This window comes from Hippocampus guttulatus, chromosome 11 (genome assembly GCF_054856545.1).
Source record: "Hippocampus guttulatus isolate MCC_2025c chromosome 11, RoL_Hgut_1.0, whole genome shotgun sequence".
Lineage (NCBI taxonomy): Eukaryota > Metazoa > Chordata > Actinopteri > Syngnathiformes > Syngnathidae > Hippocampus > Hippocampus guttulatus.
In genome coordinates, this window is record NC_141271.1 from 14,672,177 (window position 1) to 14,694,016 (window position 21,840).

Genomic DNA, 21,840 nt, shown 5'->3' on the forward strand with positions numbered 1-21,840 from the left:
CTTGGGGGTGGGGGGGGGGGGGGGTGCCACACCTCCAATAGGTACCTAATCTTCCGTGAGTGATGGGACTCATACAGTATTTTTTTAACAAAATAATTGACTTATTTGTTCGAAATAACATAACAATTACACTCTTTAATAAGACTCATAAAACACATCTGTAAAAAAAAATAGCGATGGCAAACAAGACAGAGCAAGATGAAGCAAAATATTATTATAATTATCTGTTATTGTTGCAAATTTTCATGAACGAAACCCCACAGTTTCTTTATAAAAGGCACCAGATCTCACTCATTTACTTACAAATGTAAAAACTTCGGCTTCACTAAATTACGATCATGAATGTTTTACTATATGCCATCCAAAAACAAAACATATGTGTATTTGTGCAAGTCAATGACACAACATGTCATGGAGTTGAATGGAAGGTAATTGGCTGTGTGTGTCTCATAGGGTTTTGGTGTGTTTTTTATGGAAAATGTCTATTGTGGTCTTCTGGCACTGCCTAAGGTCATAGTCACAGTATCCAATGGAGAACCGTCCCTGCGGATTAACACAAGAACACATGAGAACATACAACGCAAATCTGAAGTCAGAACAATAAAATATTGACCGTGTCTCACTTTTGGTTTCTTGAAGTAATCCAGCCCTCTTCCGATCTTGATGATCCAACCGTTATCAAACCTACAATCATTTCACCTTTGATCAGTATCGGTGATTGACATTTTTTTTAAGCCACTGCGGAATAATGGCAAACCAGAAAAATGTGACGACGACCATAGAACAGAAAGTAATTATTGCTCAGTTTGCGAACGTCACATGACCAAACTCAGAAAATGAGTGAGCCGTGAGCGGTTTTTCCTGAGCCCTGACTAATTGTGACGGCATTTTCAGTCAACAGCAAGTGGCAAAATGGCCACCTCATGATATGGATAAAAAACGTGGATTCTGCTGCTCATTTCATATTCTACAAAGACACCTATCAGAGTACTGTGCTTGGATTTGTGGGGCTGCGTAGAACATACTGTCCAAAAATATTTTTGACTTGACTTCCCCTTCAACTGATTTCATACAATCTTCACATTGTGTTGCACGGCAGTTTTTCTTCACACTACTGCTGATGTGTGAGTGTGAGGCATGTTGGAGTAAGTACCTGATCTCTCTGTCGTGTATGGTGGTGGAATACTGCAGGTCCAGAGTGACACCGTGAGCACCGAGGCTCTGCGTCAGCTCGGCCATCGAGCTCGTCTGATGTCCAACGTCCACCTGCACAACAACGCACATTAATGGTGGTGGAATAGCTCTTGAACTGCATTTCACTCATGATCGACACAACTGCAGATAGGGCCGTGCCTCTATTAGAATAATGTTTTTAAATGTATGTGTGAACATAAGCATCTATGAACTGGTATACTGTAATTACACTTAATAACCGTTTTCTTGATGATGGGGCTCAGGGGGGAAAGAGGTGTGAATTGCAGGGATGCATGTTTTTGTCTCAAATTAAGGTGGTGTAAGACCTTGCTGGTTGACAAAACTTACATTATCTGGTGACGTGAGGAGATGGATGGTCTTCACCTTGCATGACGCTTTGAGTAGCATCTCGCAGAACCGCAAGAAGTTGTACAACTGCCATGCATAAAAACATGACTTGCATTCAGTTCCCAAAAAATGATCACAACCCCAGTAAAATGTAATCGGATCCAGGAAGGTGACTGTTGTCATTAATGTGTTTTATCCTGTTATTGTTCTCTATTCTTTTTTTTTTGTTCAGTTCTCTGTTTTCTCAGGCTGCCACAATAGGGTGGCAAAAACCTACTTTTTGGTGAAATGAAGCTCCTCAACTCACTTCAACCTAGTTCCTTGGCACCAAAATTGCAAACAAGCCTTTCTGTGAATACCAAATATCTGCAAGTATCTTAACGTGTATCAAATCTCAATTTCAATTTGTTTATAAATGCGGGGAGACGGCGAAAAGCACCACTCCTGTCCTAACAAGGCTGCTCGCTTCAACATACCACAAAGCTGGTACACAATGGTGGCAAAGCACTACTTTTGTTCCAATGGGAATTTCTCCATTGTGAGATGAATAAAGGTTTTATTCTTATGAAGCATGTTGTACAGTAAAACTACTCATACAGATACACCGTACCGCATGCCAAATCATTCGAAAAGGAGAGGTTAAAAAAAAACATCCATGAAAAAAGTTGGGTTTTTGCACATTCATTATTCCAACCTGGTGAGTGTGTCGTATGTAGGGGTCCTCCACCCAGACCTCTGTGAGAGCACCGCTGATGTACGGCTTGAAAATGGCCTCGTAGCTGTAACCAATGGCATCCTCCGCTATCATTACCTGCTCGTGGTACTTCCCCTCTGAGAACAAAGAGAAAGAGGGCAAGAAAAAAACAAAACAAAACATGAAGCAACCATCAAACCACCCATCCAATGTGACATATCCAACCAACCATTTCTCAATATGGCTAACATTTAATTAAAAATAAAATTGAAATTATGAATACGTTGTTGGTTGAACTGAGATTTATATAACACATCATTAGGAATAGACAAAACGTCAACAAAAAGCACTCTACTCAGACACAGTGCCTCCATCACACATGTCTTGTATTAAAAGAATGCTCAAACTCACATTCCCATCTGAAGGAGTGACAACATTTTCAGCGCATTGCCGACCCATGCCCATAAATATAATTTATGTAAATGTCCCCGGTGTGGAACAAATAAAGGATATCTTAATATCTTAATAAACAGCAAGAGAATGAAGAGACATCCGCGTTTTCAAAATGTAAGTACAGGCAATACTTTGAAATCAACACTTAAAAACAAAAATATGAAGGTGTGTTGCACATTCTGTGCTGTTGAGGGTGTGCTGAGGAGGGCTTTGGGCACCACATTTTGCAGATGAGGCGTTACATAAGTGCGCTTCGTGGACCACTTTATTATTACCTTCCTTCATCTGGTTCACATGAGCTTTGATGTGTTCTGCCCTGTCCATATAGCCCTTTATCTTTTCCCTGTAGTGTCCTCTCTTCGAGTCATCGTTCACTACTGCTGGCGAGACAGACATCATTGTAAATAGTCTAGCACATATACTGCTGTGAATGCATCTGAGTAAGGGGGCGATGCGTGTTGGGGGCGGGGGGAACCTTTTTGAATGTCTATGAGCAGCTGAATGCCTTCTTGGTAACAGACGAGAGACTCCAAAAACCGACCGCTGTGGTCCAATTCCACCGCCCGCTTCAGTACAGAAATGGCAGACGACTCCATACCTGGCAGGTGATTTTGAGTCATCTTTGCCAAATGTGGCGTTACTTGAGAGTTTACGGTGCAACAGTAGACACGCGTGGTACAACACGAGAGGAACGTCAGTTGCAGCGACAGTGACAGCGGTTCCGTATACTGTACTGTAGTTCTCTGTGAGTACGTTGCCAAAACACGGCCGTAGGAAACGCAAGGACTGCTTTAGTTCTGCCAGTTAGACGTGAGATAAACCATGAAAACAGTGCAAATAAAAAACACAGAGTTGCACTCTACCCAATGTCAAAAGCTTGCATTAAAGCCATGACTCCAAAATTGAATTATTATTTTTTATTTTGTAGAAAAAAATGTTTACGTTCTAATCAGTTTTTATTATACACGCGTGTATGTCACTTGACGTATTTCCGGTTCCGGGCATGGTTCAATGGACGCGATCATGTCTTGTGTTGTCTTCTTTAGCTTGCCAAAAGAATTTCTTCTCCGTTCGTATTATTAATATTTTGCGCAATAATACATCGCCGTTCTGCAAATTATTATTTCAATTTTCGTCATATCATTGAATTACTCTGGACTGGGTGTGCATGCTTTTACGTGACTTCTGGTATATTAACCTTGTCCTGCATGAGGGTCAGTTGACACTGAATGGATGCAACAGGCCGCTAAAATGTCTGCGTTCGGTTTAAACTCGTCATCCGTCAAGGTAAGAGCTTCACTTGATATATACGAATCTACTGTGGTGTTTGAAAAAAATGTACTGAAGGACTGTGCGTTTCATATTAGCAATCAATTAGATTAGCTAACGTTGATTACCTTGCTTTAGCGATCGGTCGTGTTTTAAATTTAAACGCATTTTGTTCATGTTTGCCTTATGTGTTGTCATTAGTTTATTAACTGTATATGTTGATGTTATGACAGGTCCTAACAGGATTTTCACGTTGTCTTTGGTTTGGGCGCAGCAAATTTACCAAAGCAAGAATCTCACCAGAGGTCAAAACGATTTTCTTCCCATTTTAACATCCAGTCTGCTTTGTAATGCTCATAACCTTCTCCCTCTATTGTCCTAATAGCTCTTTGCAGAGCGGTCGAGAGAACACGAAAAATACGGTGGCGACCCCGAGCAGCCTCACAAACTCCACATCGTGACGCGAGTCAAAAGCGTGATGAGACGGCCGTACTGGGAGAAAGTCATGGTGAAGCACCTGGGCCTCCAAAAGGTGAGGCTGCTCTTCAGCCGACGACCGTCTTTTAACTCGGTGCACTATTTAGATGTGGACCTTAAAGGCGCTATCACTGTCATACAGGGAAATGTGCCTGTGATCCACAAGAACATACCTGCGGTGAACAGCAGACTCAAGTTCATCAAGCATCTTGTCAGGTATGAGATGCTGCATATGAAAACATGAGTTTGATGGGGGGGGGCAAAAATCCATTTCAATGCATTAAAGTAGAAAAAAATGTAACCCCCGCCCCCATTCTTGGGAAAACGCTGACAAAGCGGCACCCCCCCCCCCCAACATAAAAATATAGTATTTAAAAATGGGGGGAATCTACTGGGGTCCAGTGTATTTCTTTATTAGGTTATAGGTTTCACATTTCAATTTTTATAGCTGCCATACTTTTTAGTGATGAGATCTCATAGTATGATCCTTGTATTTCATTATACTTATCCTTTTTATGTTGTCAAATATCCTAGTTATTATACAAATGTTCTTACTGCAACTTCATAATCATTTAGTTAAAATATTCAAGTCAGTTGCTAAAATGTATTTTTTTAACATCAGTATTGTTACACATGTAGAACCACACAGACTATGACTATGTATAATTTTTTTGCATATGCCCGACAATGAGATATTCTTTCATTTTAATTGTACTTATTTTTAATAGGACTTACAATTAAATATTGATATGAGGATAGGTAGAGATGAAATGACAATAATCAATATACCTTCAGGATCGAGCCACTGAGGACACCGTACGGGCTCCCTTCCGAGCAGGACATGGCTGACAGCTACATCAACAGCAAAGGAGAGCTGATTGTTCGACGCCTGCTCAACCCAACCAAGGCCATTGAGTCCTAGAGCCTTCATATATACAGTATTGCCAGTGTACCCAGTACCATGTTTTCTCATCTGCACCATCCAACTGATGGATCCGTAGAACACAACGCCCCTTTTTGTATTTCTTGTATTGCAGCTGTCAGTCAAACTGCACCACTCTGGTGACCCAGTTTGACGGGCAAATTCATTTCAAACTCATCACTGCAAATGTTATATTAAAAAAGTAATTGTGAAAGCACAAGCGGTCTGTAGTATTATTAACCCCACCAAGGAGATTTTTTCATATGTGTGAGTTTGCTTTATCAACTGTGATTTAGTTATGATGGGTAGTTCATCTGCAAAGGATATTTCCGTTTGAATTTTGGGAGACTACTAAATCTACATTGTTTACAATTACGTATGACATATTTTCATTCATATAACAGGGGCATTAAGTTCCCTAGAATTTGATAGGTATATATATACCTGTATATATATTGTAATTTAAATTTTTAAAGTTTCTGTAGTCAAACATTTTATGAGATATCCAGGTGGAGTTTTTTGGATAAATTTCAACAAAAACATTAAATTCCCCAACAATTATGGATCTTGAAAAAAAAGTACATAATTTGTGATAGAACCTGGATCATTTTTTTAATTTGTATGCCCTAATTAGATTTTGTTACATTCACTGCTACATTTTTTAAAATTTCTAATAGTTAAAAGTACAATTGAATATGACAGTTAAGGGAAAAAACTTGCTACACAATTATAAAATGTTCAACTACTGTATTGAAAAAAAATAATTTACCCCAAATTTGTGATGCCCACAATTTGATAGGTCTAATTTATTTTTTGCAGGAGTTGTACGCCATTTTCAGCTTTTGTGCATACGTACACTTTCTAAGAATCCTACAAACACTGATGGGTGAGGCCCCAGTTTAGTATGACATCATCTGATTTGAAGTAATTTTCTTTTACTAATCATGAAAACAGTTGAACAAATGCTGAAGAACACAGTGATAAAAGAAAAAAGGGCTGGCTGACGGACGTTATAAAGGAGGTAGCCCAGAGAGAGAAACCAAGACGGCTGTCGGCGTCCCTCAGTCGTCATCGTCGTCAGAATCCGTGTTGTAGTCGCGGCCCCTGATGGTCTTTTTCTCCACTTTGGTGAACCTGGAGTGAGGCTTCTGTGTGGATGTGGGCGGCTCCATCAGGTTACCACTATGGGGAATAAAAGTCAAGGAAATGCATTGAGGGAATATCAAAAGCAATTAAAAAAAACAGGAACCATTTTTGGTGACAGTCAAAATTGATGCCACAGGCTTTGCGATCAAGCGATAGAACTATGCGATTGCAAGCAGACTAATTGGCAGTTACAATTCGAAATAGAATGAAAAATCTATTGGTATATGACAATAACTACTTCTTCCTTTCATAACTTTGCTGCTGTGAATTGGGAATTTCTCCATTGCGAGACTAAAAGGGTTTCTTATCTTTTCTTATCTTAATTACGAAAATAAAAGTTACAGAGGTTAAAAAAAAATAAAGAAAATAAAACCATATTCTTATCATTAAAACAGAAATAAGCCACACAATATCTCCACTTCACAATGTGAAGTACAGTAATTCTACAAAAGAAAATGCTGGTGTGCTGAATGACTGAAGTGCATCCCCAGAGAGGACGTACCTGTAGTTAAGAACATCGGCGCAGCCCAGTCGCCATTCCAACATCTCGGTGCTGAACTCGTCGGTGTTCCCCAGGTCGCCAAAGCCTACCACGTAGTCCTTCGACTTGCCGTCAATGAGCAGCGCCAGGGTGGGGATGACCTTGATGCGCAGCCGCTCAGCAAGGAAGGGTGCTTTCTCCACGCTAAGTTTGATGAATTTGGTCTCGACGTGCTTCTTTGCCAGGATGGCCAAGTGTTTGTCCACGATCTTACATCTACAGGTGTGTATGCGATACAAATCAGCTGTCTCTACTTATGCTGTACCAATTACAGAAGACATTTGAATGAAAGCCTGCACTTTAAAGGTCCCGTGACATCAAAATAGCCCCGCCCCCGCAGCCCCTTTTGCAAGTTTTCACTCATATCACAGACTGTACACCAATGGACAAACCGCACTGATGTCAAACTTAAATTTTGATGGCATAGGACCTTTACTATTTTGGCTACAGCATCAATCAGCTTTATTGGCTTCGATTGCATTTACACTGCAGGTCCCAGTGCCACATTCTGATTTAATACCCATCCCCAATTTTGTTTTGCATTGCCATGTACATTTTAATTTCATGTAGCTGTGTTGTTTACGCTGACAGACCGCATGGAACAATTCATATGGGCAGCCGAAATTATATGCAAATAACTGCTCAAAAACATTATTTTAAGTGATGAATTCAAGATGCAAGGGTTCCGCCTGATGGCACTGATATTTACCCTGCAATGTATATCTTAACCGTAGAGGTCACATAATAAAAAAGGTGACATCACCTGAAAGTGGAGTTTCTGTAGAAATGACACACAACTTTCTTGCTGTCCTTCACCTCACCGAAGAACTCTTTCTCACTGGGAATTTCACGGTACTCTCCGTGTCCTTTAGACAACCACTCCTGTGATAACGGAAACAAGGAGGAGCAAACATATTCTTACTGTAAAAGTATGAGGGTGCGACGTTAACATTGAAGGAATTCCTTTCATTCTAATATACTCATATAGAGTCTGGTTTACCAAATGCAGAGAGTAAAATGCAAGTGTTCATTATTGTGGAAAATGTGCTTTGTTCTATTAAAAAAGACACACCTGTTTCTGTTTCTGGGCTTTCTTGAGTGCCTCTAGTCGTCGTTCCCTCATTTTTTCAAAGTCGTCTTCGTCCATTTCGTTAAGTTTGGTCAACTCCGTATCCACCTGATCCTCCACCAGCTTGGCAGACTGCACCAGAACCTTTGTGATGTTTTCGATCATGTCAGTGGCCATGGTTGCCGGTGCGGTGTCGGACCTGATGGCGAATTGTACACACTATCACCTTTGAAACATCTGCAACAGTGGCGCATATAACAGACAAATAAAAAACAAAAGCTTGATGGTGAAATGAAGCACGTTAACACCTTGAGCTTCATTACGTAATGTTCAGTAAAACTACGTTGGGTTATTTAATGCCATGTTAGTCTTCCTTTGTCTGTGCAGCTTTTCCTCATAAGACATGGATTGTGGTCCGCAGTCAAAAACAGGATACAAAATAAAGCATTCAAACCACATTCATACCTATGGACAATGTAGAATATGTGAACCACCGACGTACAAAGCCCATAGATAACCAGGGACACGCCTCTACAATCGCTTCTTAGCAGTTGTCAGTTACCGGGTGAGGCCATTTGTTAGTCTCATTTGGCTTCCACCCAAAATATCAAGATGCTTGCGAGAAAACCCTAAAAATATAAGCTACGGCAATGTATCATGGCGCCACTGACAGAGTTTATGTAAGTTTTTACGAAGGAATCAGCTAAAAACAAACAACTTTCACCCCGTCATCGTTCGTTACCTGATCGCTACGTTGTTAAGAAAGGGGAGCCGAGAACGGAAATGACGACTTAGTTATGCGAAGGCGACGGGTTGACATTTCTGTGGTGCATACCGCCACCTACTGTACGGGAGGTGGAAAATGGACTAGAGCCGGGCCACTGAATCGTGTTCTCCCATCTTCGGGCAGTGGTACAATTAGTTTTGTTTCTTTCCAAGCCTGTTTTTATAAAATATTTATTCAGGTGGTTTGTAATTTCTTTGGGTTTAGTAATAAACGTACCTCCACACTCAATGCACGTGGGTTGTGGAGTTACATCCCATTATATTGTGTACTCCATAGCTTTTTCCCATCATTCTTCGTCCCGCTTAACTGTACACAATATTATTGTTTCTTTTTCCTTTGATTCGGTTTGGTAACATGATTCCTTAACTTGCAAAACTTCTGTTGGTTAATTATGGAACCACTCTTTTGAGCAATTTCTTTTGCAGCATTCCATTTAGTCATGCAGCCCTTTAATTCTGTTTCAGCCCATGGAGCCCTGTAAGTCTTCACTGTTCATTTTTTGATAGCTGCATGATTGTCAATAACTGGTTGAAACTTTTTAAGAAAGGAATCTATCGCTGCATCTGGTTCTTTTCCTTTAGAAATATTAGACCAACATATATTGCTAACGTCCTGCAGGAATGCAACCTCAGAGAAAGATCTATTGGACCTTCTGTACACAACCATTGGTTTGGCTTTAGGGATTTTATTTCTTCTAGCAAATGCTACCACACTGTGGTCACTACAACCTATTGATACTGACCCAGCTTTGGTCTAAAAATCCCCTTCACTCAAGTGAATATCATATCTACAAGGTGAGTATTGATTAGGGCAAGTCGGAGGAAGTGACTCAAGACAAGCACAATAAAATTAAAAGTTACAGTTTATTATTATCAAGCTTTAGAAAACGTTCACAGCTTCAGGTCTTCAGGCACAAGCCAGAATTATAAAGATAAAACTTGGCCCGTTCGAAAATGAGGCCCACTGGCTTTTGCCAACATGACGACTCGGGGATGGGGGGAAAAAAAAGAGTGAAGCAACAACTTCAAAACTGAACATATAGTTCTTAAACAAATATCTGGAAATATTACACAAATTTGGTTTGCATAATATTTCTTTTTTTTTTTCTCCAGCTAAGCACAGCATTTCTGAGTGGGCGGCTAATGTCATGCAATACAAATTTGGGCTACAAAGTTAAAAATGTAACATTGTTCAGCTCAAACTTACATCCAAAGGGACATCTTCCTTACCACATGTCACAAAAAAAAAAAAAAAAATTGTAGAGGCATTTTATTGAGGAGAGTGACAATCAACTGGTAACCTCTGAAGTGCTTTCTTTCCAAAGACCAAAACGGTCCAGTTTATAGTTACTAAGAATTCACTAAATGTAAACAACAATACAAGAGGTAAACCCTTTACTTCCAATAAACAAGTACATTAAAAAACACATTATTTACATACTTTAATGCAAGGATTTGGCACTTTTTTTTTGCAACAGGTTAAAAAGAAACATGATTGTTTATTTATTTTTTAAAATTGTATCAGATATGACCAGATATATGAGGGGAGAGAGAAAAATTCTTACACTGGAAAAGTCTTCTACCATTGCAAAGTACAGGGGAACCTCCAAAGCCTGAAGCCCCAAAAGTGGTACATTTGGAGTTGGGGGAAATGCGCCTCCAAAAGTCAAACAATTTTGACTATCACTCATCATTTTGTGAGACTTTAAGTCGGGGGGCATCTAAAGGATTAAATGAGTATTTCTTAAAATGTTACTTAAAAATTCATTTTGCATCATTTCCTATGTGAAATCAACAATTTTTAAAGTCAATTGTCATCACAGAGTGGACTGTGTTCCCCTTTGGAGGCTCCGCTGTTTTCCAAGACAGGATACTACCAAGTAAACATGAAGAGAGTCTATGTCTCAAAATCTGTTGACCTGGTCTTGAAAGACAAGAAAATGCTGCATGTATACAAACCAACTTTGAATACAATCGTGGCTTTTAAAGTATTCCTCACTTGGCTCATGCTGTATAAGAAACCATGAATTTATGTTGCTACAGTTGACCGGGTCTGTGCAGCTTACAGAACCCAGCAATTGGCCGAAGAAAAGTTCAAACGGAGGAAAAAGTGGAAAAGCCGGCATGGATTTTCATGCGATCTTTAGGGTGCTACCGTAAGCTTGCTGCACAACCACCTGCACGTTGTCCACAATGAAGTCAAAGGCCATACTCCACACGGACTCCAGCGACTGCTGCATGATCCTGCGCGCACAAAATGGACAGCGCTATTTGTTTTCTGTGCTGAAGAGGAGCAATCGACTAATTATGAATCAAACTTGCCTCTTCATGTATTTTATGATCAGATCCAGCTTCTCCAGATCTTTGTCTTCGATTAGATCAGTGCAATATTTCACCACCTGTAGGATGTCCTCTTCCATGGGGTCTGACACAAAGTTATGATACATTCCTTTCATTAATCACAATGACTAACTCATTTGACGGCCAGTGCAATGTAAGTCTAAAAGGAGTCACTCAAAACGTTTGACTTTGAAGTTAGATTCTTCACGTCGAGAGATTATTCAGATTGGGCAGTCCTACTTTTTTCTTGTTTTTTATTTTATTTATTTATTTTTTTAATGCGAAGCAATAGAACGCACAGCCTCAACACAGGATTCGAGAGAAAAATGCAACTAAAACAATATTAGATTCAATGGTGTCCCAAGACCTTTGTCCAACTTACAAGCTAAGGCAGAATTGATTTATTTTGGGCTTTTTAAGTGTTGAATTCAGTTCTTTGCTTATGAGTAAATGATTGCCTTATAAGTTAGGAAAGTTTAACGATGGAGGGAGCAATTTATATTTCCATTATCTCCTCTTTAAATTGAAAAAGATTCACGGCCTTAGTAAAATATTTTACAATGACATTTTTTCAAATAATTGTGGCGATTGTCATTAGTAGCTTAAAAAAAGCCAAATGCACCATCTCAAGAATTTACTGTATAACATGAACATTAATTTGAAAGAAGAAGTAAGGAAGAAATTGGCTTTCTGAAAAGTATCCTGGATCTGTGTCAGGAGTTTATATAATATATGAGTTTCATGTGTTGAATTGAACTATTTAAATACTTTTTTCCCCCGATATTCAAATTAATTAAGATGTAGCTGTATAGAAGGAGGTGCATGTCTACCTGTCATGGTGGTCACCCATTCCCGTAACAGTGTTTTAATATCCGGTAGCTCAGAGGCTCCGGCCAACGCCGGAGGAGGGCGAAGGATGCATTTTGGCAAAGGCTCTGGGATGTCCTGCTTTGAAGAGGATGTGGACGGACCAATTTCAGTCTGTGGAAGCAGAAGGAAGTGTGGGTTATGTTATAAATGTTGCATTTTCAACAAACAAAACAAAATCATTTGAGCATCTACCTTTAAGACATTCGGAGGCTCCTTAAGTTTCGTAAAAGGTGGTGCGGGTTTGGCAGGGCTGTTCATCGGGCGGTACTTCTTTTGAGGTGATGGGCCCTTTTTGGCAGGGCTTACTGTGTTCTTCCTCTTGTATCGCCGCTTCACTCGTCCGACGCCGACTCCTACAGACTGCTTCAGCTGCAAAAGTGCATTCTTTTGCTCCACTGTTGGGAAATAGGAATGAGAAAATGAGAAGGGGACGACGACAACAACATTGCACTGCAAATAGAAGAACACTTCAAAGTCTTACGCATTTTAGTCTGAGGCTGGTTATTTGCAGCACGGTTGTAGGCAGATTTGAGTTCCTCCTGTAGCTCTTTGGGAAGAGCGGCAAAAACTTCTGGGTCAACCTGCAGTCACACATCAGAGAAGAAATATGCCACTTTGTAAATAAATAAATGTGTTCTTTATGGAAAGAATGTTGCCACCTTCTTAAAACAATGGCCTAAATTCTATTTTGACAAAACAAACTAAAAAAATACCCGATACATTTTCATGATGCTGGACACCTCTGCTAAAATCAGCAGCATCCTTAGTTAAACAGATCATTCCATTCTACCCCTGAAATTGAATTACTATTAAACATAATATAGGGTCATAAGTATTTAGGTCAATATTTCTCAAAGGGTTATTTAAATGTGAAAAGGGTCAGAAAGTAAAATTGAGACCTATTGTTGTATCGATCTCAAAACGAAGTACTGCGCGGTGCAAAATAGTGCAAATAAACACAAATAACAACTGATGTTGTAATAATTTCACAGATTTTTTTTTTTACCTCGAGCTTTACCTCGTTACGGCTAACGTCAGTCATAAGCGATTCATTTCCTTGTTTTGGGCATGTGCTAATGATTGGAGCTGTTGTCTTATTTTATTTCTGTTGCATGCTTAGCGATTCCTTGTCGACCTTTAGTTGGCACATGTTTGGAGAAGTGAGGATTGGTAACTAGGAAGACAGTACCTGCACTGCGCTATGAGCGGCGCACCCACAGAAGTTGTGCAGAGCAAGTCAGCTTAGCGCATAACGTTCACGAGCATCCGAGAGGTTGGGTGACAGCGTGAAGTAGACGCGACACTTTTTTTAACCACCTCGGAGATGTTTAGTGTGACCTGTCAACAGGAGCTTACTTGAGCTTGGAGCTAATGTTCCATGCGTCTGAGCATTCACACAAACTCCCTGAGCATTTCTTGGACCAGAAGAATGGTACACGGTAGCCAATCCTGTGTGCATGCGTATGCTTCAAAACAGTACCGTATGGAAACAGTACCGGAAGTGGGAATGGTGTGGTGTCCTGTTTGTAGCTTAAACTGGGGTGGAAATGAAGGAATGATAATTTATTATGTAATGTGTGCACGTCATGCGCACCAGTTCCACCGTGTGCACTGAGAGGGTGAGAGCAATGCTCAGTTGCGCACGTGTGCAGCTTACAGGCAACATCGGATGAGAGCGCTTAAAAACAAAAACAAAACAAACAAAAAAAATACAGCTTTGACAGCTACAAAATCGCATTGTCTGAGATTGCAGTTATTTTTTTTCCTTATAAAAATGCCACTCATCAGCTAATAAAGTTTATGTACCTGGGAGTAGTTAGGCAGCTCCAAAACAATTCCTGGACTGTCCGGCTGATTTGGAATCTGCAGTACTAGTGCTGCAGGCAGTGCAGGGGATTCGTTCAGTGCAGGAGGAGGACAAGAAGTGGAGGCCAGCCGTGACTTGGGACTCAAAGGCTGCAGACCACCGTCCTGGTGGTGGTTTGTTTCTTTTCCTTCTCTGCAAGCCCACGACTGCTCCACTTGTAGTCTCAGCTCTGCGGGCAGGGCTTCTAACACGGACCGATCCACCTTGGACGTAATAATAAACAATTGTGTATGTGTGAAAAAACTCACAGTCAAATTGAATGCCTACCTGTGAAGGTGAGGGGATTTCAATACTGATGTCGAGTCGTGTTCTGGGATGTTTGGGCGTTTGACTGCATGCTTCATGATCGTTGCTTGTTCCTGGAACTGATGCGTTGGTAGACTGAGGATGTTCAATGGAGCCAGGCGATACATCTTGGATATGTGGTGTCTTTTCCTGATGTTTATTGTCACCAGCATCTATGATGTACATATTACTTTTTTTTTTTAAAGTTTAAAACATTAACAGTGAATACGGTACATCAACTGAAGCACAAAGATACCAACCTTTGCTGGTGGATGCATGACTGTGCAACATCTCTTTGATGGAGCGTGTCCGAAGCCCGTTGACATTGTTGTGAGCAGAGTGACTTCCCTCAAGAAGCTGCACCTGGATGCCCAGGCCTCGGAGGTCCTGCACTGGCAACTTCATAGCGTGGAACATCTTGATGACTGTCGCTGCAATCAGCTGGCCGCTGTCAGTGGACTGTGCTAGCAGCACTGTCCTAGATGAAGGATGAGATCGGAAAGAGATGAATACATGAGAACGTAACGAAAAAGTCATTTTAAATACTGCCACTACAAAATGAAATAAACGATGTGGGCAACTCCCACTTACTTGGCAAAGTTATCGCATATGCCATGGCCACCGTATTTCGCTGTCTCCTGGGGTGCGCCCTCCTTGCGGACCATGACCTTGAGCGTCACTCTGCGACCTTGCAACCCAGCTTCATGTAGACGTCGCTGCACCTCCATGGACAGGCTGGACAGGAAAGACTCTGCCTCATCAACCTGAAAGATCAATAAGGATAATTAATGCACATAATGTTCCAGGGAGCATATATAATCTCTGGCAGAAATTTTGGAAACACCCGCCTCGGAGGATGTTCATTCGGTTGTTTAAATTCGTAGCAAAAAAAAAAAAAAGTAGATAACAGACATGACACAAAACTACAGTCATTCTGAGTATGGAAAAAAAACGGAACCCTGAAAAAAAACACAAACAAAAACAAAAGAACACTTCAACCAGGTTGGGGCCTTGTCATGGACCACTTTCTTCAACTTCCAAATATTTCTTGTAGCCAGGAAGTTTGCCATTTAAAATGACTTGCGTTTTGTGCCATCTCTATTATCTGCTTTTTTTTCTACAAATTTTAAAAACTGAATCAACAGCATCCTTTTGCCAGGGGTTGTCATATAAAATCTGAGATACATGCACAAGATTCAGATTCCAGGCAAGATATTGGATGTGTAAAAGGTGATTTAATTTTTCATAATTGGGTCATTTTGACAAATCATGTCCCAGAAATGTTATTGAGACACGTCATTTTAAATTGAGAAAAAAACCTGTTAAACTTGTCTCCTTTGAATGTATTTCTCGATGACACTGCATATCAAAAGTGATCATTGCTTTCATTGGAAAGACAGAATTTTTTAATTGGTTCTCATTGTGCACTGACACCAACTAAAGTGACCAGTGAGTGTCAGTCTTACCTTTTTAAAGCGTATATTGTAGTTCATCTCTGCCGACACGGACTTTCTCTCCTTCTCGTAGCGGACAGGTCGGTCATCGAGACCCCTGCAGAAACGGTACAACGTTTGTCCCGATCGTGGTCCAAACTTTTTCTGTAGCTGAGTGAGAGAAACGTGACGCAGGTCCCCACATGACTTGACCCCAATAGCTGCCAGTTTTCTGCCCATGACAGGCCCCACACCTGCAAAAGAAAAAATTCAATTACAATGCCTTATGCAAGATGGGAGTGCAAGTTATATTCTCAATCAACATGATGTATTGTATGTACCTGGTAAGCTGGTCACTGGCAGGTCCCTGATAAAATCGTCCACTTCCTCTGACTTTAAGAAGTACTGCCCATCGGGCTTGGCCTTGCGCGTCGAAAGCCTAGCCAACAAGATGTTGGACCCTAAACAAGTTGAAGAGTAAGAGTGAATTCTAAATGCTTGCTTCAATTGACACATGAAAAGACAAACTCACCCATGCCAATTGAAGCGCAGCATCCCGTTTTTCCCTTGATGTCTCTTCTGATGGCTTTGGCTAGATCCTCTGGGTCGACACCCAACTCGGCTATGAGAGCAGAGGCGTCCAGCAGTACTTCATCACAGCTCAGAGCCTCGATGTCGTGAGTGTAACTGCAACCGAACACAATAAGAACATGTCAACTGTGTAATATGCCATTTTCCTGACAGGAAAGTGCAGGAGTCATACACATACCAATTTCAGCACTGACCTTTTGTGTCTTTTGCTATTCTGTCTGTGTTTAGTTGGTGACAGCACAACAGAAGTGTGATGGCAAATAGGAACCATAAATGCACCCAAAAAGGGAGCCTTTTATAACGGCACAATATTATAGAGTACAGATTAAAGACATTTCTATTCTATTCTATGAGGAAAGATGATTTGAGATCTGAATGCTTTACTTTACGGATTTCCCGGGACAAATATTTTCATTTTTCAAGGCAATTGAATGAGAGGCTGAAAAGAGCACTTCCTCTTACCCAGCCAAAGTCTCGTACATGGTGAGGGCCACCTCTTTGTAGGCGTCAAAGTCGTACGGGACAGACTGCAGAGTGGGACACAGCTGTTTGGCTTTGCCAAAAAACATCCCGTTCTTCACACCTGCCTGCCTGTGAGTGAACGCCAACGCAACAGTTGGTCACGCAGTAAGTGAAATGTTGTTCAGAAGCACAATGATGTAAAATGCACGTCTCACCTTGCAGCATAGCTACAGGATGCGATCTCCGCCATGGAAAGAGCAGCATCTTGATCTATTCCATTAGCGTGCACTTCTGCACAGTCTTGTGGAGCAACATCATGTAAATCCTCAAACTTTTTGTCTGTGAGGCAAAGCAAAGTGCATCTTTTATAAAACTAAGTGCATTTTGAATTGGATATTTAAACATGGATAACCATTCTCACCATGTGGAGCCAGAGTGTGTTTCCTCTGGTAGTACTGCTGCTCCAGTTGTGGGTTGGCTCCTGGTCTTAAAGGCACACGCATCTGCCCACGGTTACTAGTCACAGCTACAGGCTTACCTGTGAAAAAAACAAATTCTATTTATTTTGGTAACCTGATTCAGCTGGATTACATCATTAAGTACCCAAACAGCTATGACTGAGGTCTTCAAAAGCTTTTTTTAAATGGAAAAAACTGTGTGTTCTTTTCCGCAGCTATTTTTTTATTTCTACACTTTGTTTTCAAATAGTTTTAAATGTTGTATTCTTAATTACGTATGTAAAGCGCAGTGAGTTACCTTGTGTATGAATGCATTATATCAATGAAGCTGCCTCTCCTCGCTATTGATCAGTATTGTTTTCGACTAAATTAATTCGTTCACGCTCCTTTTTTTCATGATAATGATGAGATGATGACGAGCGAAATGGTTGAGCAGATCTTCATCATAGGTGATAAAAGACCAAAGATTTTTGTTGTAGTCGACTATAATCTGATTTAAAATAAATAAATAAATAAAAGTTTTCCCACAATGTACAGCGGTTCCCAACTTTTCAGCACCAGGCTGGTATATTGTTTTGTGTTTTTTGTTAGTGTATTGTAAAGTGTCCTTGGGTGTCTTGAAAGGCGCTTATAAATAAAATGTATTATTATTATTATAATGTAAAAATATATTTTTACCGACTGGCACAGAAACAAATACAAAGAAAAAAAATCTGAATCATGATTAATCTAGTTATTGCGATTAGTGGTAGCAAGTTTTTTTTTTTTTTTTTTTAACAACACAAGCCTCACCTTTGAGTTCAGGTCGATGCCGGATCCCAACTGAGACAAAGAAACAATCCATATCCACATGGAGGATGCAAGATTTAACTGTCGAGTGTGTCTGTGTGTCTGACAAAGGAAAAAAAACAACAGTAAATAAATCAAATTTAACATACGCTGGTCGCTTTTTCTACCTTGACTTTCAAAAGCACACTGCTCCACCAATTTCCGAAGTCGCTCTTTGCCCGGAAAGGAAGCACCGCCCGTCGCCTTTCGCTTGCTGTGCAGTTCGTTGACATACTCGGAGAAGCCTGTCCTCCATGTGGAAATCTGATGTAAACGTGAATGAGCATAGTACTCTGAGATCAGGCCGCCCGTCTGCGCCAACAGCTCAGCCGCAGGCTTGGACGCTGCCGCTGCGCTGGGATGAGGTCCGGGAGACCAAGACGCCGCCGCGCTGGGATGAGGTTGGACTGTTGAGTTGCTTTCCGAGGCAGGGTGGGATGAAAAGGCATTGTGGTGACTTCCGTTCAGACGCGCGGGGACGTGTGAATGGGATGTTGGGGAATGAGGAATTTTGTCAGGATTTGAGTCAACTTGACAGGATGTCTGTTGTAGTGATTTAAGTGCATCTTTTGAACATGATTCCTCAAGACCAACAGACAACCGGTCAGTCTGTTTTGGAGGACTGTTAGGGAACTCATACGGGTCCAGTTTGTTCAGACAAGTGTTTTTTCTTTTGGAGCTCGCAATTCTGCATTCACTCAAGTCCTTGGGAACAAAATGTTTGTGTAGAATAAGGTCCTTTGACTTTAAGGCACCATTAAAAAGATGAGAATGTCCATTGGTGAGGGCGGAAGGGGCTTTGATGGATTCCCCTATGAAGTCTGCTGCTGAGGTCTGCAATGATCCATTCCTGCAAGTTAGCCACAAATTGAAATGATGACTAAGAAAATAAGAAAGAACATTTAACAGTCCACACAGAAACTGACATTTTCCGCACCAAACTTATCCAAATATGCCTTCACGTATAGTATCTTGCTTTGCACACAAATTGGCAAAGTCATGCTAAAAAAGGACAGAGCCCCAACTCTTACTATGATTGAACGGAAAAACATGAATTGGAAAAAATTGAAGTGCATGCACACACACTGACAAGGTTTACTAGAGGAAAGTTGACTTTTCTTTTTTTCTTAGCAACTAGTCCTAATGCTCCAACAAAATTTGTAGACTGTGCTGTTTCCAAAGACATACTCACACTCTTATTTCAACTTCCTCGTGTCTCTGGTTTGTACTGCAGGAAGTCTGAGGTTCAGGTTGGTCCACACTCTGTGCCTGGAGAGCATCAGGTGATAGCACTCCCGATTGTGGGCGCTTTAAGGGGCTCGATTTAAATAATGGGGTATGGGAATTGGAACTGCTGCAGTGTCCCGGTTCGACACTAAAGTGGCTGTGCTCAGGGTCTGGGTGAGAGGATGCTGAGGTGCTAAGATGTGGGTGGGGTGAGGGACTCTTCTGGTGGGAGCCTTGTTGTTTGCGTGAGGGGTAACTGGAGTTCAAAGTCTCCTGGTTAGGAACACTGTGATGACTGTGACTAGGTCCAGCAATGTCCGGGGTCTGACACTGCTTTGTAGTCGGAAACAGGGGTCTTTTGTATTTAGCATACAGTTGGTAGTGCAAGTAAGGAAGGAGCTGTCCAGCTTTAATGCTTTTTTTGAAGGGGGGGGGAAAAAAAGGAAAGTAAAAGACAACACTAATACATTGATGCACATATGTTCTGATGATGTGTGCACTCTAGATGACCTCACCTGTCAGTGATCCAGCCAGGCTTGATGACCTTTTCCCCTCTCAGCTCCTGAATTTTGCTGTTTGGCAAATTGTTGGCAATGATGTGGGTGGTCTTGGAGCGGGAATAGTAGGTGTGGAACTGCCCGCCATGTAACATCATCAGCCTACGGAGCTCATCTGCACTTGGTTCTGCCCACAAAAGACAACATGACTAGTTCATCTTCTGTAGCAGTTATCCTCCTTTGGGTCTCAAGCAGCGCCCCCCCGTCCCTAAATGCAGAACACACACTGTGTGTAGGTCCTCATCCTCCCGCGGACTGGGGGATTCACATTTTGCACGAAGGGATGCATTTGCGTAAATGCACGGTGGATGTGGATATGCGCACTGCATGCTGATATGCACATCCAATGTTACCTGTGTAGCCGTTAACATAGATGGCCACTCCAGAGAAAATGTTGGAAGGGTTGTTTTTCTGTTTCTCTCTAGGAGCCTCACTTTTGAACTGCTCCTCCAACTTTGACACCTTGGCGGCCATGTAGCCTCCCTGCAAACAAGAATGAGAATGATTGAGAATAGAAAATGCGTCCATGATGTGACATACTACTTATGTTGGGAATGATAACAGAAACACAGAACGCATACGTTGTGTCTCAAAATTATGACAGCCAACAAACCTTGTGAGACCCGAGCTCAACTAACATTTTAAAGGATTAACTTTGCATGTGAGTTTTGCTTTTTGGGATTGAACATGCCATAGGAAAGTTGCATACAGTGATCTATACTACGGCTTCTCAATACAATGTGGCTAATGCAACAATAAGTCAATATCAATAGCAAAAACCCCCAACAAAGCCTAAAGTCAGCCGTTACTTTGTCATGATTGTATATATTTTGTAAATTGTAGGGGGTTTTTTTGCTAAACAAGTGGTTGATTTGTTTTTTGTTTTTTTTGTACAATGTTAAAAAGCACAATGCACAAAGTTGTGAGTTTTTATTCTATTTTGGTTTTATGTATTAAACAAAACAAAACAGTAAACTTGTATACAAGTTTACACTGTGACAAGGTGCTCACCCTCTCAGCCCAACCATTGTCCCCACTGGCATTGGCTTTCTTCTTGGTCCACACATCTCGACTCATACTGAGTTACCTGAAAACACAAATTGACACGTCAAAACTGGACAGTACAGACTGTGGCAAATGTGAGAAGGAGGCACGTTAAGTTAACGCCAAATGGACTGTTTTTCATTTGATTATTTATTTTTCATGTCCTAGAAGAGATTTTTTATACGGATTATTTCCTGCGTTTGAGTTAAATATTTTTTTATTCGAATAGTTTCCTGCGTTTGAGTACGTAAGCGATCAACAGTTAGGTTGTTCCGACTGACAAACACATTCGGGGAACTCAGTCGTATATGGAGGTTACCCTATGATTGTATGTTGTTCGTAAAGTCTGAGCAATACGAAAACAAGTCAGCCTTACAACGGCAATACATTAGTTTTGCATGCAAGCGTTGTGTACTACTCTAGAGGCATGTCTGGGCACGTCCGCAGCTCACATCAACTTATTAAACGAAAAGCAAACCCTGGCGTGCACTTTGTTAGCTAACATTAGCCTAGCCACGACACCACAGCTGGCAAATCGCAGAGTTCACGTCAGTTCAAGGCGAAATATTCAAAGACAGCGTGAACTAATCGCTAGGGGCGCGTTACCACCGCATAATAAATCAACAAGCAAAAACAAGTTGCCGCTGACCACACGGCGCGTTGTACACAAACGCGGCCATGTGACAAACATGGCATGTCGTGTTCCTTTTGTGCTGTCAAATTGAGCTGTTGTTAGCCACACGGCAGACTTACCACCGCATATGAAGCTGCCCACAAGCTCAATCGTCAAACCTGCGGATATTCTCCCAGACAGTATCCGCCTCTTGCTGTCCTTGTTCCGCTGAAATAACCTTACTTAGTCATGGTGACATCCCGGGTACTTGAACACGTTCTACATCTCCTCAGCTCTCCATTGCTACCGCTTCTCGGATGATCCCTTTTGCTTTCCATTCTATCTGTGTTCTGCACTGAAAAAGCG

The 21,840-nt window shown here is 41.2% G+C and overlaps 4 protein-coding genes across 5 annotated transcripts; 1 reads left to right on the forward strand and 3 right to left on the reverse strand.

Moving 5' to 3' along the window:
* Positions 1 to 150: 150 nt before the first annotated feature.
* Positions 151 to 3,433, reverse strand: mitd1 (MIT, microtubule interacting and transport, domain containing 1). Of its 2 annotated transcripts, none has more exons than XM_086123310.1 (7): positions 3,165 to 3,433; positions 2,965 to 3,069; positions 2,237 to 2,373; positions 1,543 to 1,629; positions 1,154 to 1,266; positions 624 to 684; positions 151 to 543 (listed from the first exon to the last, which is right to left on the reverse strand). In XM_086123310.1, exons 1-7 carry the CDS (start codon positions 3,307 to 3,309, stop codon positions 448 to 450), a joined length of 744 nt encoding a protein of 247 aa, XP_085979436.1. In that variant the 5' UTR covers positions 3,310 to 3,433; the 3' UTR covers positions 151 to 447. The 2 variants fall into 2 exon arrangements, with proteins under 2 accessions (XP_085979436.1, XP_085979438.1); XM_086123312.1 differs by having other exon boundaries at positions 157 to 543; positions 2,965 to 3,066.
* A 236-nt stretch (positions 3,434 to 3,669) lies between these two features.
* On the forward strand, positions 3,670 to 5,577 carry mrpl30 (mitochondrial ribosomal protein L30). The gene is made up of 5 exons (XM_086123314.1): positions 3,670 to 3,976; positions 4,192 to 4,263; positions 4,344 to 4,490; positions 4,578 to 4,651; positions 5,231 to 5,577. Exons 1-5 carry the CDS (start codon positions 3,923 to 3,925, stop codon positions 5,355 to 5,357), a joined length of 474 nt encoding a protein of 157 aa, XP_085979440.1. The 5' UTR covers positions 3,670 to 3,922; the 3' UTR covers positions 5,358 to 5,577.
* Positions 5,578 to 6,275: 698 nt separating this feature from the next.
* On the reverse strand, positions 6,276 to 8,944 carry txndc9 (thioredoxin domain containing 9). Its single transcript, XM_086123313.1, has 5 exons — positions 8,856 to 8,944; positions 8,117 to 8,312; positions 7,808 to 7,926; positions 7,006 to 7,260; positions 6,276 to 6,539 (listed from the first exon to the last, which is right to left on the reverse strand). The coding sequence occupies exons 2-5, from the start codon at positions 8,288 to 8,290 to the stop codon at positions 6,419 to 6,421; spliced, it is 669 nt and encodes a 222-aa protein (XP_085979439.1). The 5' UTR covers positions 8,291 to 8,312; positions 8,856 to 8,944; the 3' UTR covers positions 6,276 to 6,418.
* An 800-nt stretch (positions 8,945 to 9,744) lies between these two features.
* On the reverse strand, positions 9,745 to 21,820 carry rev1 (REV1 DNA directed polymerase). The gene is made up of 22 exons (XM_086124340.1): positions 21,615 to 21,820; positions 20,829 to 20,904; positions 20,171 to 20,300; positions 19,776 to 19,944; positions 19,226 to 19,675; positions 18,162 to 18,883; positions 17,998 to 18,096; positions 17,169 to 17,285; positions 16,963 to 17,086; positions 16,748 to 16,876; positions 16,227 to 16,381; positions 16,036 to 16,155; positions 15,728 to 15,948; positions 14,853 to 15,025; positions 14,522 to 14,739; positions 14,244 to 14,434; positions 13,916 to 14,179; positions 12,591 to 12,690; positions 12,302 to 12,504; positions 12,070 to 12,220; positions 11,222 to 11,324; positions 9,745 to 11,143 (listed from the first exon to the last, which is right to left on the reverse strand). The coding sequence occupies exons 2-22, from the start codon at positions 20,892 to 20,894 to the stop codon at positions 11,032 to 11,034; spliced, it is 4,017 nt and encodes a 1,338-aa protein (XP_085980466.1). The 5' UTR covers positions 20,895 to 20,904; positions 21,615 to 21,820; the 3' UTR covers positions 9,745 to 11,031.
* Positions 21,821 to 21,840: the final 20 nt, after the last annotated feature.